At 42.1% G+C, this 17242-nt stretch overlaps 1 protein-coding gene across 1 annotated transcript in view; it reads right to left on the bottom strand.

Annotated features, from left to right (window-relative positions):
* Positions 1–832: 832 nt before the first annotated feature.
* PCP4 (Purkinje cell protein 4) overlaps positions 833–17242 on the bottom strand; it is a 53301-nt gene continuing 36891 nt past the window's right edge. The window contains exon 3 of the mRNA XM_082221368.1: positions 833–1189. Coding sequence (XP_082077494.1) covers positions 1062–1189 — 128 coding nt within the window. The 3' untranslated portion in view covers positions 833–1061. The remainder of the gene's footprint in view (positions 1190–17242) is intronic.

Raw genomic sequence — 17242 nt, 5'->3', positions numbered from 1 at the left:
ATACCAGTTAACAACAAAGACCTTTCCCAAAGAATCTTGCAAATTTTAGTTTAGTGAAAGTACTGAGAGTTATTGAGCATCTCTGTGTCACCCTAAGCTATGTTCCCCAGGAAGAGGGTATGACTGCTCCAACCGGTATAAGTCCACAGTGCTGGTAACCTTGAAGTGTTATGGCCTTGGATATATAGAGCTTATGTAACAAGTATATGAGGGGGGGGGAGCTTATCTAGGCTTGCAGATGTCAACAGGGTATTGAGAGGAAATCTCTAGTGGTTAGTGTGTTGTCACAGTGCAGATTGGGATGGGAAAAGGATGAAGCAGAACCAAGATTGATTCCAGTTGTCCTGCACTATGTTCCACCATCACACTGAAACTATTGGTGTGCCCTCTGGAGAGCAACTGTGTTGATATTATGTTGTTTCTTAGGGACACATTGATCCTTGGATTCTCTGAGAATAAATTAAATACTTTTGGTGTATCCATCTTCTTCTCTAGACAGTGACATATCTCTCAGATCTACACAGAGCCCCCTCCCTCTATATTCCCTTCAACACCACCCAGCTTACTATGGCATTCTGCACATTCACCTCATTAAGGGAAAATATTGTCCATTGTCACATATGGCTGGCATCTGGATACACCAAACGAGGTAAGGTGAACTGAGAGTTTATGCTCTCATTCCTCAGCAAAAATAAGTTGATAACATAAGGTGCTGTGTTTATGTCTCCGAGCTTTAAGTGAAGAGGAAAATAGGCATCTGGGCTGCTTTTAATTTGTAGCACTGGGCTTGCTGGATTAATATAACAAGACAGATCAAGGCTGACAAGTTAAAGCAACTTCATCCTAACGTTTTATTTGAACATCAAGGGAAATGGTGAGTTGCAGAAGAATTGAGATTGGAGATAAACATACAGATGAAGTCACGCAACAAGCATACTTGTTTCAATACCCGCCGATGGATTTTAAATAGTGGGAATTTCTGTACATGCATCTAGATTTATTTATTTTTTCATTTCCTGACAGACCAGGAAGTGGTGATGGTGGGAACTGTGAGGTAGAGACTAAGATTTGGACCCGTCCTTTTTCTTCTGGAATTTCCTGAACTGAGACTGTATCGCCACTGCAGCTTTCTCTGTCTCTGGTGCATCCATGTCTATATCAAAGTCCTCTGGAACTTTCTTTTGCTCATCTGTGCCAAAACAAAAAAACAAATAAAGGTCACCACAACTTGACACACATTTCAGACAGAAGAAACAGGAGGTGTAGAAGAAGAACCAGATGCGGAAGAAGAGTACATTTTATTTAGTTAGTGAGATTTATTTTGTTTTTAAATGAGAAGTGTTCTTAGGAAAATCTCTGATTTTCATTGTATAATCTTCCTGCACAATTCAATCTAATGGCAAATTAACTGATAAGGCATTCAGGTATTCCTTCTTAGGCACATTTTCAACTTCTTTAACACCTTAATTCTTTTTTTAAAAAAACACATTAACCAAAATTTATCACATCAACCAAAACCCTCTACTAGTATATGCTATATATTTCTGGTGTACATTCTCAGTATATGTTCCAATATCCTTAACGTGACTCTGCTTATAAGTAATACGTGCAGTATAATCCTATGCATGTTTACTTAGAAGTAGTCCCAATGAGTTCAACTGAGTTTACTCTTATGTAAAAGTGCATAGGATTGGATTACAATTGTACTCCCTGACAATAGTTACGTACATGTGTATATGGTGATGGTAGTGGGAAGAGTTACACAATTCAGATTTACACAGCACACTCCCAGGTATTCTTTTGGAAGGAATTCCACAAGCAAACATTTAAGGCAATAAAGCAACACTCTGGACATGTTACTGAAATTGCAGCATGTGTTTAATGGATGGATGCTGCTGTTGTGAAAAATGCCCCTTGACCAGCATGAACACAGCAGCAAAGCTCATTTTTCCTCCAAACCTGTCTAAAGTAGACATTTCAAGGAGACACATTTAATCAGCTCTGGGGTTGACAACACAACCTTTCACAGCTTGTTGAACCTCCCCCCCCCCATTCTTATGTACAGTGCCAAGTAGTGCCAGTCTATTTGCTCAAAATGCTTCTAGGCTGCCATTAAGGGTAAAGGGATGCTTCTCAATGTAGTTTTCTAATAATATAAAATATAATAAAATATTTAATAAAAGCCAACCATAAAAAAAAAATCCAACACACACACACACACACACACACACACACACACACACACAACTACTAAAATGCATTACACAACTACAGCAAAGCCCATCTGCATGAGAACAAAACAACTCCAGAGAAAGCAGGCAGAACCTAAGTAGGTCTTTAGAGCTTTCCTAAACACCTAAAATTCTGAATTGACAATGGTGGTTTCTATCTTTTGGATCTGGCAGTGTGGGCGGCAGGGAGACCAACAATAGGTGGAGCCAGAGTCAATGACAGACACATTCTTTTTTTGTCCATATCCTCCTCCCTCCTGCCTTCTTCAAAGGCAACACTAAACTGGCAGGCAGTGCCACCCCATGGAATGGCCGTAAGGAGAAATCAGACAGGTGGATGTTGACTGAGGGCAAACTAAGGTGGGTGGGCCACCCTAATGGACCAGCCTCCACTGTGTGCGCGTGTGTGTTTGTGTGTGTGTGTGTGTGTGTGTGTGTGTGTGTGAGAGAGAGAGAGAGAGAGAGAGAGAGAGAGAGAGAATTTTCAGTTAGTATCTTCACTGCCTATTGATCTACTCATTAAACCCTTAATTCTAGCTTCTGCTGTAATCCAAACTGTAACTTTCTCCCTACTCAGCCTCCTGACCAATCTAGCCATTTTACTGCCACAATTATTTCTCAAATGTTTTGCTTGCCCAATTTGACACACAAAAACTATTCTCCAAGGGCAAATAAAAACTATCTGATTCTGCCAAACTATATCCTGACACAAATTTTTATGTTTGCTCCTAAGGTCCAAGGAAATAAAGGTTTCATCATGCAGGTGAAAAGAAACCATTCTGCATGTCTGAGAAGGCTGTACCATAAAAATGTATCTTCTTTAGGAAACAAACCTCTTATTTATTCATGCAATAACAACAACATATTTAAAGCTGCTGAAGCAAACTAAAATGTAGATCATATCCAAATCAGTTGGCATCATTTCATCACCCCAGCACCCTATTTCAAATGATATAACTGTGGAAGTAAATGAGCTATTCGGTCTAGCTACAGACCAAATATATTTGCTTTATAATGTGTTTCTGTACAGCACAATCAATAAAAAGGGGATGGATGGATGGCAAGCAAACTCCTGAGATATGCAGTGTGAGTGTAATTACTCATGACCAAGCCTTCAGCTAATTTCTTGATTTACTCTTTAAGCTGGAGCTCAAATGAATGATGGCAATATTGGTAAATGAAAAGCATTCACCATTCCTCTCTAGAGTCATGAATACAAAATAATCTGTGCTTTTATGTGTGCCTGTGTTTAAGCGAGCTTTCCAAAGGTTTGTTTTAGAGAAACAAACATTGGAGGGATGAAATTACACTACTGGATCATTTGTCCTACTCAAATTTCAACTTACTATAACTGAAGGATAGAATTACAGTAACTGGTCTGGATTGGTTCAAAAAAATTGTGTAAGACAATACAGTCCTTTGAGCAATAAAGATTATTTGCTATCTTTTGTTCCATACATTGTCCGACATGGCACTGACCATGTATACAAGGTGGAGCTCCTTTGGCTAGACAGATGTAAAATGCATGAGATTCATCATACATTGTCACTGATACCTTAGACCTGTGCTTCAGCCATGATATTTTTGTCTTCCTCATGTTCTTCACCAAAGTTCCAGTGCCAATTTTCATAGGCTGCTGCACATACAATCCCTCTCCTCCATCTATAAGTAAGCCTCTACAGGTGAATTTGGGGTGTGATCTAGCCAGTCACGCACTTGTCTTATGTCCCATTGATTTCAATGAGAGAAACTTGATCTGTTGACTAGGACATATGCAAGAAGTGCTCAAGACTTTACGCTTTTAATTTGACTGAGCAGCTCTCCCACTGGAATCAACAGGACATTGTAGGGTCTGAGCCTGTAATTCTTTTTAAGAGACCTTTTCAACCTCATAGATAAATAGTCACATCTCCCAGTAGAGGAAAACACGTGCAGTATTTGCATGAGCTCTTTGGAAACATAATAGGAAAAGGAATGTATTCCTTACATTGCTAAAGTGAACGGCTTACTTCTCTCATGATATTAATCACTAGGACATTTAGGAACCACATAGAAATCTTCAAGGAAATGCTCCAGTCAAGGAAATGGTGAAATTGGATTTAGCATTCATTTATTTCTGTGGGCTCCATGCTTTCAAAACGTTTGTAACCTATGGCTGCAATCCTACATACACTTATGCATGAGTAAGTCCCACCAAACACAGCAGGCTTACTTCTGAGTAGGCATGTGCAGGATTGCACATTTAGTGATGTAGCATCCATGTTACCCAGAGGGCTGCAAAGACTGCTAAGGTCCAATGTGACAATGGCCCTAGAAACTTGATCTACTCCCTAGGACTTGGGCAAGAAGATTCAGTAAATGTACCAGGTGGACTCAAAGCTTTTAATGTGACCAAACAATTTCCCTAAAGGAGTTGGTGACCAGAGCGTATTCATATTATCCATTAGCATCAAGTAGAATGATTTGATATATCTACCAAAAAGGGAAAGAATAGAACTTCCTTCTATTAAGCTGCAAATTACACTTTGATCAAGGAGACGACTGCTGTTAGTCAATCTAAATCCCCTTTTGCTTGGCCTTACTTGGGCAGTGCTATATTCTTATCTCATGTGCAGAATTAAATTTTGATAAATGTACAGTAGGATGGTTGCTCTGTTCTGAGATTTAGAATGTTATTTCAGTTCAACCCTTTGAAGTATCTGGCTAATCTTTTCTTCCCAGTTGTAATAATGAGAGAGCAGGGATTATATATATACACACACATACCAGTGAATAATATAAGCATAAAAATGAGAAATAAAAGTAGTCATGAAATCAATGTATAATATTACATTTTAAAACAGTCTACAGCCCAATAGAGGCATAATGATCCCCATCCCAAAACAATTGACATGGTGAAAAATGTTTAGCTTTTTAAATGCTAATTCAGAGCTGCTCAACCGGGAATTTATTGCTTCTCTGCAATGACATTAGAAATTTTAACATGGCCAGAATAATAGGCCTGCATCTTACCATTGCTGTATGTCATTATCACAGAGTCAGCATGAGTGTGAGAGAAAGAGAGAAAAACACTAACAGTCCAATTCCAATGTCCCTCCACTAAAATACAACTGCATGGGTTGAATTGAAAAGATCCTAAGATCTACACAAGGACATATTACATAAGGAACTAACACAGACTGGCATTTCGTTAAGACAGATGCCCTAAGTTCAAGGAATTGAAAGCAAACACATCACTCAAGAAACTTAGAGGACTGGAGCACAGTATTGGAGAGCCAGTGTGGTGTAGTGGTTAAGAGCGGTAGTCTCGTAATCTGGGGAACCGGGTTTGCATCTCCGCTCCTCCACATGCAGCTGCTGGGTGACCTTGGGCCAGTCACACTTCTTTGAAGTCTCTCAGCCCCACTCACCTCACAGAGTGTTTGTTGTGGCGGAGGAAGGGAAAGGAGAATGTTAGCCGCTTTGAGATTCCTTAAAGGGAGTGAAAGGCAGGATATCAAATCCAAACTCTTCTCTTCTTCTATTTGCCTAAAGGAAAGTGTAAGCTGAAAGTCCCATTTGTACACAATTTGCAGGACAGAGGAGAGTTGCATGATGCTCTGACTCCATCTTCAACAGATGATGATGACAATTTGAGAGGATTATTGTGTACCCAGGTAATTCAATTAGCTGCTAATGAAACACTTTGTATCTTCATATCTTATTTGACTGTAATCCCCTGTGGATGGCACCAGCCACAAGTGATATAATTTAACCCTCAATGAGATCTTTAAACAGGGGTAATTAAACATGTAATTATATATTATCTAGATAATTACCAGCAGAGAATGGCAGATATGCCATTTCTTTGGTTTTTCATTATACAGGGCCTTAAACGTTGAAGCCTGGCTTGATATCATAAGGAGGCAGTCCATCAAGATCTGATCCTGCTAAAGACCTTTTGAAATGAATGGTCATAGTGTAGAAGTATAAGACTGGACTCTACAAAGCATTTACATGGGAGCGAGCAAACAAACAAAACAAAACACAATATTATATTATATTGATGTTTTGTTTTGTTTTGTCAAGGTAATGGACGATCCCTTGTGGACTCAGTTCAGTTAGCCGTATTTCCACAAAATGGTAGGTAGAGACAGCACAAAGTCACTATGTCACAGCACCAGCCTAGAATAATCAATAGCTGAGAAACAATTTCTCTGAAGTATAGTTGGTAGAAGACGGGCACTTTTCCAATACAGTTAGCATTTGTGCCAGCAGAACTGGCAAATGGTATACTGAAGTGAACTGAAGCAACCCAATGATAAAACCTCAAGCAAATATAAGGAGCACAATTCACACACAAAAAGTTACAGCTAGCAAAATGCAAGCCCATTTTACCAATCTGTCAGGGAGCTAAGAAGTGGGGTAAAAATGTTTCCTCTTCCAATGCATTGACCTAACTTTGATGTGGCTTTGTGCTGCCATCATGTAGTCCAATCTGAGTGATCGGATGGCACTGTCAAATAATCAAATCTAGTTGGATGTGTGATGCCAAGGTAGTGTATTGCCATTGTGACCTATGACTGACTTACGAAAAAGGTGTTTAAAAAAAATCTGTCAAAGCTGAAGAGCAGGAAAAGATGGAAGCTAAGAACACCACACAAAAAGGGGTAAAGAAAGGATGGGGGTTGTGGCATTTTTCACCTCTCTCAAATCCTCTTTCATTTAGAAAATACTTGTTGTTAAATATTCACAACAGTTAACTTAAACAGTCATGTGTCATCACGGTCCATGTATTCAGAGTGCCAAAGGATACTGGAACTAGTCAGGTATGATTGGCTCATAATCTAAGTGAAAGTCCTTCAGCCTAATTAGAAATATATGTGCTCCTTTGACACGAATCTATAAATATTGCCTTTTTATTCTATCGAGAAGGAGAGGCAATCAGTAGATTAACAATGCTGAACAATTATGTCTTTATTTCCCTTGGAAATTGTTCTTCTATGGACTCCTAGGAAAATGTATCTATGAAAAAGAAGAAGAAGAACCCTACTGGATAGTGTTGAATCTTGTTTCCAGAAGTGCATTTGAAGTTAGAGGTTCTATTTAACTGCAATGACTAATTGCTGGTATCCAGTATCCTTTTAAACCCACCTAACTAGTACCCATCCGCACAGCTTGTGGCAGCAAATTCTGTAATTACATTATGTGCTGCATGAAATAGTGTGTCTGTCCATTCTGAATCTATTGCCAATCAGTTCCATTGCTCTACCAATGATATAAATATTATGGAGGAGAGTGTTATGATCCGTCTGTAGCTCAGCGATGAGTGTAAGATAGAATAGGATCTCTGGGTGTTTGGAAGGAGATAAGCAAGGACTTATGAGTCCCATTTGTTAAACAATGGTAACACCATCCTCCGCCCCTAATTCATTCTGCCAAAGTAAGAAAGTTGGGAGGGGGGTAACCGGAGTGGGGTTTTGCATGGAAAGACTGTGAGCTCTGCTTAGTTCTAGTGCTCAAAACAAATCCCTAGACTCAGAATTCTTTTGTTCTAAGCATATTTATTTTACAGCAGACTTCACTTGATGGATCTAAGGGTTGTGGGGCAGGGTTAGACACTGGAGGCCTCAAGTCTGACGATCCCTGCTGTACAAGACATGGAAGCAAGGCTACTAAGACAGCAAGGGAAACTTGCACTTGTAGCACTATGGACAGCTCCTAGTGAGCAACTTGTGCCAATCAAGATGAACTGAAGCCTTAAGAGCTTCTGCCTCCAGTCCACCCCTTCCAAGATCTGCCCTCTCGCTTGAAGATTGCAGGCAAGCACCCTGGCCTAAAACCAGGTGCTTCTCCTCCCTGTGGCCACCTGCTTAGCACATCCCCAACAATGCTGGGCAAGAGCAATAGGGTGGGGTGCCCAGGCCAGGAGCCTAGTCCTGTTCCCCACCCAGCAGTGTGAAATATGCCATGGCCATGCCACTCTCTGTTTACTTTATCCACACCATAAATAATTTCACAACCTCTTTCATGTTCCTTGTTAGTCATCTTTTTTCTAAACTAAAAAGCTCCAAATGCTTCAGCCTTTCCTTTTATGGAAGGTACTAGAAACCCTCAATCATTTTGGCTGCCCTTTCCTGATCATGCTCTACCACATCATTTTTCCCTTTAGGTGGGACAGGCAGAATGTCACAAATTCTAGTCTTTCGCCAGCTTCAGTTGTTATCTATTTGATGCTAACATGTTGCCTTGGCTCTTTAAAATTACAAATAACCTGAGACAGAATAGCACAAGAATTGCCTCCTCTCTGCTACCACCAACACGAGAACCTCAGTCCAACTCAGAGGTTTCCTTCCCTGCCATCAGTGTCATGGAGGGTGGGTACCTGGAAGCTGCAAAACCCAGGATTTGATGTGGCTTCCAAAAAGAGGTTCACTACACCCCATTCCAGACACTTTTGGGTGGGCTGTGAATACATATTTTTTTATTCTGGTGGGCTTTTCCAGAACTGTACCAATAATTCTTTATAAGATGTTGCTACTGGTTTCATCTGTTATTTTAGTCTTGTCTAGTTTTTCTCATTGGTTATGGGGAAAGTCTATTTTCAGTACTACATTGTCCATTTGGCTTATGTAGTTTCCAACTTCTGCAGTAAGCCATGAAGAAGTAGAAGGGCAGTATAGAAATGAATAAAGAACAGGAAAAAAGAACTGTGCACATTATTTCAACTGTGGCTGTGCCATCTAGACTTACATAAATGCATTGCTTCTCCCCAAAAATCAGTTGCTTAGTTGAGCAATGGTAAGAATGTTAGATGAGCCTGAAGGATGAGGCCAATGGTCCATCTAGTCCAGCAACAACACTCTGCCCACCTGTGATTCCCAGCTTATGCCAACGCCCCTCCTTAGTATCAACATATCAAATAATTTGTTGTCAGCTGCCAACTTGGGTACCTGACAGCCCCTGATTATACTGTCAGATATTATTTCCTCCTTCTCCAGTTTTGGCCTATATTTAAACAGGTCCTTAACACTTTTCTTGGCCTGTTTTGGTTACGTTGAATACCCAAGCCCTACGTTACTTTCACCTCATTCTCTAGAATTTTGTAAAGCCAAATAAAGGGAGAAATTAAATTAACATTGGCATCAAATTTACAAAGTGTGGTATGAATAGTCTTGCCCAGCCTATGTTGTTGAAAGAAGGGGGGAAATAGGAGCACACTTTAAATGCATTCTGTGGAGATTAATGTACACAGTGCTGTGTGGTGAAAACATTTTATTTAATCTAAAAAAGCTTTTTAGTTAGCCATAAATCAACGTTGGCCAACATTTTAAAAGGTGCTTCTTATTATGGATCAAATCCAAAGCCCATTAAAAGAAACAGAACATCCCCTATAAACTATGCTATTTAAGGAGCAATGCTGTAAAAGCTAGAGAACATATTAACAAGGATCATGTGGGAAGCTGCCTCCATGTGACAATTAACTTTCACTGTGGCCACAATGTTCAGAGCTGGTCATTGTGTCATTCTGGCACCAGGCACAGGCCCCATCTGCACGATGCATTCAAAGCCAAATCATCTCACTTTATAAAGAGCAAAAGCTTCCCCCCAGAGAATCATGGGAAGTGGAGTTTGTTAAGGGCACTGAGAGTTGTTAGGAGGCCCTTATTCCCCTCACAGAACTACAATTCCAGAGCACTCTGATGATTGTAGCTCTGAGGGGAATAAAGGTAAAGGTAAAGGTACCCCTGCCCGAACGGGCCAGTCTTGACAGACTCTGGGGTTTGTGCGCCCATCTCACATTTATTGGCCGGGGGCCAGCGCTGTCCGGAGACACTTCCGGGTCACGTGGCCAGCGTGACAACGCTGCTCTGGCGAGCCAGAGCCGCACACGGAAAGCCGTTTACCTTCCTGCTGGTAAGCGGTACCTATTTATCTACTTGCCCCCGGGGGTGCTTTCGAACTGCTAGGTGGGCAGGCGCTGGGACCGAGCAGCGGGAGCGCACCCCACCGCGGGGATTCGAACTGCCGACCTTTCGATCGGCAAGCCCTAGGCGCTGAGGCTTTAGCCCACAGCGCCACCCGCGTCCCTATCTGAGGGGAATAGGGGCCTCCTAAAAGCAGCCTCAACAAACTTCAGTTCCCAGGATTCCCTGGGCCTAAGCCATGGCTGTGTAAAGTGGTATAATATGGCATTAAATGTATAGTGGAGATGGGGCCACAAGCAGTTTACACACCACCCTCAGCCTCCTCCTGGGGCTGTGCGCTCTCTTTGCCAGGCATGGTGCAGTCTACACATTGTGACTGTGGCTGGAATGAGCCATCATATGGAAACCCTGGGCAACCTGTGGGCAAATGGGCACATGTGGCCCTTGACCTCACTTCATGTAGGTGGCAAGGAGAGCAAAGGGGGGCAATGGAAAGAGAGAAATAGAAAGGGAGAGAGAAGGGGTGGTACACCTAATTTTTTGTGTCTATGTCCCCAACGCATCAGAGGCATGTGTTCCCTGGTGGGAATGCAGTGCCTGACAGAAAAAATGTCCCCCCAGGATTGCTTTTGAGTGTGCCATCACTGTGTGAAGACTGAAATGTGTGCTCTGAGCATGTGCAATAGAGGTGTGATGGCTCAGACCTTAGCTTGTTGGGCTTATTTCTGCCCTTGTTTCTTGATACAATCGCCTCTGCAGCAGACTTGCAAATAGCCTCTCGCCTGGGGTGAGAAGACATCGCTTTCATTTCAGCAAGCACTCTCCCCCTGGCTTGCAACTTTTCCAAAATGAGAACATGGTCTGTTAAAAATTGCAAAAGGAAATTGAGCGTGCTTAAGAGGGTTCTTAGGAGGTACATTTTCCTTGCAAGGCAAAGTCTACAGTTTTAAAAAAATTCCCAAATACAAGTTGTGCCTCATATTTGCTATAATTATGATAATGATAATAATGGAACCTATCTTACATCAGTGCTTTTAATGCCATGGTTACAACTTTCAAATGAATGGGACAAATTATTGTTTCGTCCTTAAAAAAAAAAGATAGGCAGGATGTATTTTTTTTAAAAAAAATATGTTTTTTTAATGGTATGTTGGGGTTTGCCATCAAGTGGCAGGCAAAGACTTCTGCTTCCCTGTTCTATTTTTTTGGGGGGGCATCACTTTACCATAATGTCTACTCCAGGGTAAATACCCAGTTGTTTTCCCCAACTAGCCTGTATCCTGATATATGGAAAATTATTAAGATCTGCCCTCCAAGGCATGTTGTTAATGTTACTGTTACTGAGATCCTTTCCCCTCCCACACACACCAGTTTTATGAGTAGGGGGTTGTGCTAAATTTGAAAATACTTGAGACTCTTCTCGCTACCACCATTATTGACTAAAAAGTTACATTTAAAGCATTGCTCACATGTTGTGATGAAAGTAATTGTTATTGTGAAACGTAATACAGTGGTACCTCGGGTTACATATGCTTCAGGTTACATACACTTCAGGTTACAGACTCTGCTAACCCAGAAATAGTGCTTCAGGTTAAGAACTTTGCTTCAGGATAAGAACAGAAATCATGCTCCGGTGGTGCGGCAGCAGCAGGAGGCCCCATTAGCTAAAGTGGTGCTTCAGGTTAAGAACACTTTCAGGTTAAGTACGGACCTCCGGAACGAATGAAGTACTTAACCCGAGGTACCACTGTATGTGGAACCATTTTTCTGAAATCAGTGGATTGGCTACACAACATTGACATGCTTCTCTTTTATTCTCTTCTATATTTCTTACATTTCCATGTGGGGGTTGCCATGATAATCAAAATAAGGATTCCAATAAAGGGGAAAGTAAATTTAATTTACTTTTCCCCACGTGGCAGCAGACAGCCCTCCCATAACTGCACACACAAATATTTATTGTGAAGCACAAGGGGGGGAAACAATGACAATTAATAAGCTCTCCGCAAGACCAGCACATGAATCAAAAAGGGCACCGTGTCCTTCTGAGCTGCTTGCTCATTAGTTAGAGAGAGTTGTTACACTGCTGGGCCAAAGCTAGAAGTCAATACTTGAGCTCTGTGGGATTTCTCTTGCCTGCCCTTTTTATCCGTATTTATTGAGTGAGCACTGATGGTATAGGATAATGTAATTTTCCAAGCCTTTTTAAGCAGCTGAGATTCATGAGCAAGGTCAGGCACCATACCAAAGGCTCCATGCAGCATTTTCTTCACATGAAATTTACAATATGTTCAGGCTGAATGAAACATTTTCCAGATTCAGTTTTCCTTTGGCTTGAAAATAGTGATTTAGAGGGTGGGCAACCGCAAATCCTCCATTCTGTGTTCTTCACAGTGATTGCTACTATCGACCGCCATGTTTTCACCTTTTGCTGGCGCTTAATTGCCTCTCCCTCACTCTTTTCCCTTTTCTGTTGTCGTTGCTTTACTCAATTCCTTTCCACCTAATCAGGACCATGTATTGGACATGAAAGTGTAATAATCCTATGTAGCCAATCAGATTTAGGTATTTGCTGAGTTCAGCAGGAGGAAATTAAGCCTATTCAGAGTGAGGACAATGCTTGCTATGCAAATGACATCAGTGACCCTCACTAATCAGGAATCATAAAGTAGCAAGGCAACTCTATTGACTCAGTTGCATAGTATCCAACTGCCCCGAAAATGCCGGGACCGTCACAAAAGCCTTTAAACCATCACAGCTTCTCACTTTGTCATGCAGAGTCCTGAGTTCCCTTTTTGTTGAGGTATGCTAACTGGAATTGGTTTCACGGTTGGGGAAAGCAAGGGGAAGGGAGAGTTGCTGACTGAGGCTGCCTGCTTTTCTTACCCCTCCCGCTTCTCCACCACCTCCTTTGCTGCCGCTCCTGGGAGTCAGAAAAGGCAGGGTGTGGGGAAGAGGGAAGAGTCTTGAGCTAGGTCCGAGTGGGGGGGGGAGCCAGACCAGCAAGGGGGAGCAAGACAATGGGGATATCACCAATGGCACCATCCCTGCCATGGGTGGCTGCAACTCTCCAGGCTGGTGGACCCCTAGCCACCCGGCTAGTCGACCATGCCGAACACAAACAAGAAGGAGAAGAGCTATGTCAGGCCTGAAGAGAATGTGGTGGCTGGAGGAGGCCCTGGGGGTGTGGGGATTGTTGCAACTGGGTGTAACTGGTGGGGTGCAAGCAGGCCTGTGGGGAGCTTAAGCCTGAGAGGTAGGGTGTGAAATAAACAGGCCTCTGGTGCAGGGAAGAGCAGGGGGGTTGGTCTTTCATCCCTCCGTAGGAGACAGGGATCTACTATGGCCCCTGTCCTGCACTAGACCCCCTTGAATCCCAGTCCAGAGTGTTTTATCAATCCCTTTCTCCATCAGAGATCTTCAATGCAGTGACTCATGGAGGCCACTCTGGCTTCTATGTTCACTTGTGGAGTTTTGGCAAACTGACTTCACTCTCTGCCAAAGCTCTGCAAAGTGGAACGAGACAATTCCACCCATAGATTCCCCTAGTTCTTTGCAGATTTCAACTTGGTACATCCTTCAAGCTCTTTTTAAAAACCAAGTTATCAGGAATGTGAAGGGATGGCTTTAACAAAAGTTTTGACAATTGCAATTAAAATGCAGTAAGCCTGGTGTCAACTTGATATGGAAATCTAATGGAGTTCAGGGAGTGAGGATTTCCCTCTTGGTTGAACAATAGCTACTCAATAAATTAACATCTCAGTTTCAAAAAATATGAAGAGAAATAAAATGGTACAGAGAGGGAAATTAGGCAAATTTTCTCTAATGGATGAGTCCTAAGGGCTCCTTTACATATTACATTTTAAAGTGTATTTATAAAATTCTTTGCATATTCCTGTAAACATAATGTATGAACCTGATGCATATGTATTATCCAGATACAATCCCCAGGCACTGGATTCAGCCACAATTCCCAAAGAAGTGTTCACTGAGTGGCAGACGTGATTTTCCCTTGTCTCTGTGTGTGGAGGGGCATCGTACTGCGTATGAAATAGCTCTGCTCTGGCACAAAGCACACATAGACACACTGCAACCCTAGGAGTCCTGGCAGTATACAAATTCTTTCCCCACAAAAAAAACACAGATACACCATCCATCCTAATGATGGGCAAACAATAAATTGAGGAAACAAAATTAAACAAACAAACAAATTCCTTCCAGTAGCACCGTAGAGACCAACTAAGTTAGTTATTGGTATGAGCTTTCATGTGCACGCACACTTCTTCAGGTACATTCTTCAGATACATAAATTGAGGGTTACTTCTTAAGCAATCTGGTTTCCAGAATATCTTATTATTGTGCATTTTTGAGGCTTCATGCCTAATAACCTTTTCTGAAACATTTCCCCCTCGTGTGGGTTTAAGTTCCGACAGACATTTCAAATTCAGCCTGGATTTATGAGCTTGCCAAATTTGTCACTAAAACTGATCGGCCAAGCTTTCTCAGCTGACAGCCTGACGGTGAACCCATTTCTTAGAGCCAACCATGTTTATCTAATCCAGTTGCTTTCAGATTTCCTACCCTCAGAGAACAAAAAAAAATCCAAGGCTGTATGCCTGCCAGTGACCCCCTAAGTGTGTGCTGCAAACTCCCTGCACTTTTCTGGTGGTTCTGAAGCAGATTCTAGAGCACACTCAGTTAGCTGGCTGGGCCTAGCTATTACCCTGCACACAAAAATAATGTTCTAGACATTGCCAAAATAACCCTGTCAGTGGCTGCAGATACCAGGGCAATATCAGTAATTGTGGAAAGCCCTCTTTTAAGCAGACTGTCAATCATTACCACATGTTAAGTTTCCTGCACTGCAGGGGGTTGAACTAGATGACCCTTGTGATATCTTCCAATTCTACAGTTCCATGACTCTGTTATTACTCTTCTTCCTGAGGCTGCTTTGAAAGGCTACCAGGGAAACCTGTGGTTCCTAGAAATATGAAGTTGATTCAGATACTTACTAGAGGAAGGGATCTCTTTGTTTGGTGAATCAAACACATTCCCTTCCCCATTGTCATGTAACATGTGAGGTGGGTGCAGAGGCACATGAATGAAATCAGTCACCCATTCATAGAGGTAATAGCATGACACATCTGTCTCATACGTTGCATGCACTAGGTGCATGATGGAGATTCCCAGCCCAGTAATTGAATTAACTAGGCTATATTCTTCATTTCACAGCTTTCAAAGCTTAATATGCCACATGGCTTTAGAAAAGCTAGATCAGAGCTTTCCAAACTTTTCAAGTTGGTGACACACTTTTTGAACATGCACCATTTTGCGACACAGCAATTCAGTTTTACTAGCAAACCAGAGGTTAACCAGGGGTCAGGAAACTTTTTCAGCAGGGGGCCAGTCCACTGTCCCTCAGACCTTGTTGGGGGCCGGACTATATTTTGAAGGGAAAAAATGAACGAATTCCTATGCCCCACAAATAACCCAGAGATACATTTTAAATAAAAGAACACATTCTACTCATGTAAAAACACGCTGGTTCCCGGACCGTTCACAAGCTGGATTTAGAAGGAGATTGGGCTGGATCTGGCCCCCGGACCTTAGTTTGCCTACCCATGGGTTAAACTAACCCTTTCCAGCTCTGGGAGGAGCGTAGGCAGTGCGACACACCTACACACTGCAGCTGACACACTAACGTGTCGCAACACACAGTTTGGAAAGCTCTGCACTAGAAAGACTAGTTACTGGGCAAGAACCTTCACAGCAGAAAATATAATCTGGGCCACTGTAAAAGCAGTTGGTGGTGGGAATCTTCTGCTGACAGCAAAAGTTCAAGAAATATGCAGTGCACTGACTGTAAATCCCAGAGCTAAACTAGAATTGTGCTGTGTGGATTCCAGCCTGAAACAAGAGATACTTCATTGATTTAGAACTGAACACTGAATGAACATGCATTGCAATTTGTTTTGGTTTCTGTATCTTCTTTTTTAAAAAGCCACTTTTCTTTCTTTTCTGTATTTGTTAAATGAATGGAAGTCATCTTCTCAAGACCCCAATAGTGCTCTCCAGGATATTGTAAACGGATAGAGACTCTTGCAGGTCAGTTTCCTTCCCCACTCTAAATCCTGCCACACAGACACCCACTATGTTCCATGTCTCAATTTTCCCCAACCTTCCACAGATCCTGGAAGCCAGCCCTCATCAGGCCATTCGGGATTTCCTCCCTTTGAAATACAGTTTACAGATTAATATACTTCTGTGTACCTAGAGAGGGTTTTTTTTAGTGTACAACAACCATGACATTCAGTGACCCCTTTCTGGTATTTTCTCTGTAAAGAGCAGTTCTCTCTTTTGATGGGACATCTCTGGTCCCTTTGCACTTCTGTTACTTTCTCAGGGCTGATTACCAGACCTGGAATCCAATTCTTGGGGGCTGTTTCCCATGTGTCTCTTCACTGACATTTGTATATAGAAAGCTGCCTTCAGAGGCAGATTTAGGGCAGCACAGCTAGTTTCACCACACTGGGCACCACAGTAGGGGTCACCAAAGGGTGCCACAACTATGACACGGTGAATTGAGCAGAACAGAAGGCAAGAGCTGAGGGGCACTGAATTTTGGACTCACATAGGGTGCTGCTGGAATTTGAAAGACTAAAGTCTACCCCTGCTGCCTTATACCAAGTCAGACCATAGACACATACAACTCAGTATTGACTACCTTGACTGGCAGTGGTTCTCCTGGCTTTCACACATTGACGTAGACCAGACCCACTTGGAGATGAAGGGGGATCAAACCTGGCACCTTTCACATGCAAAACATGTGCTGTACCACTAAGCCATGGCCCTTCCTAAAGGAAGTGTTTGGAAAGGTTGGGTAACTGGTGCAGTTACTGGTCATACCTTCTCTACAGCCCAGTGATGTTAACAAGAAATAGAAAAATGTGATACAACTACCTCATGTGATTCTCACAATCCTGGTTAGACAAGGGAGAATCATATTTATTATTTATTGTGTGATATACTGATCTTCAGTGTAAAACATTTACAGGATGTGGGTATAGAAATTTGGTTTTTAAGAAAGCAACAAGCAGGGGGAAT

The sequence above is a fragment of the Podarcis vaucheri genome, assembly GCF_965113315.1.
Source record: "Podarcis vaucheri genome assembly, chromosome: 4".
Taxonomy (NCBI): domain Eukaryota; kingdom Metazoa; phylum Chordata; class Lepidosauria; order Squamata; family Lacertidae; genus Podarcis; species Podarcis vaucheri.
Note: the sequence above shows the minus strand (reverse complement) of the source record. Positions and strands in the feature narration are given on the sequence as shown.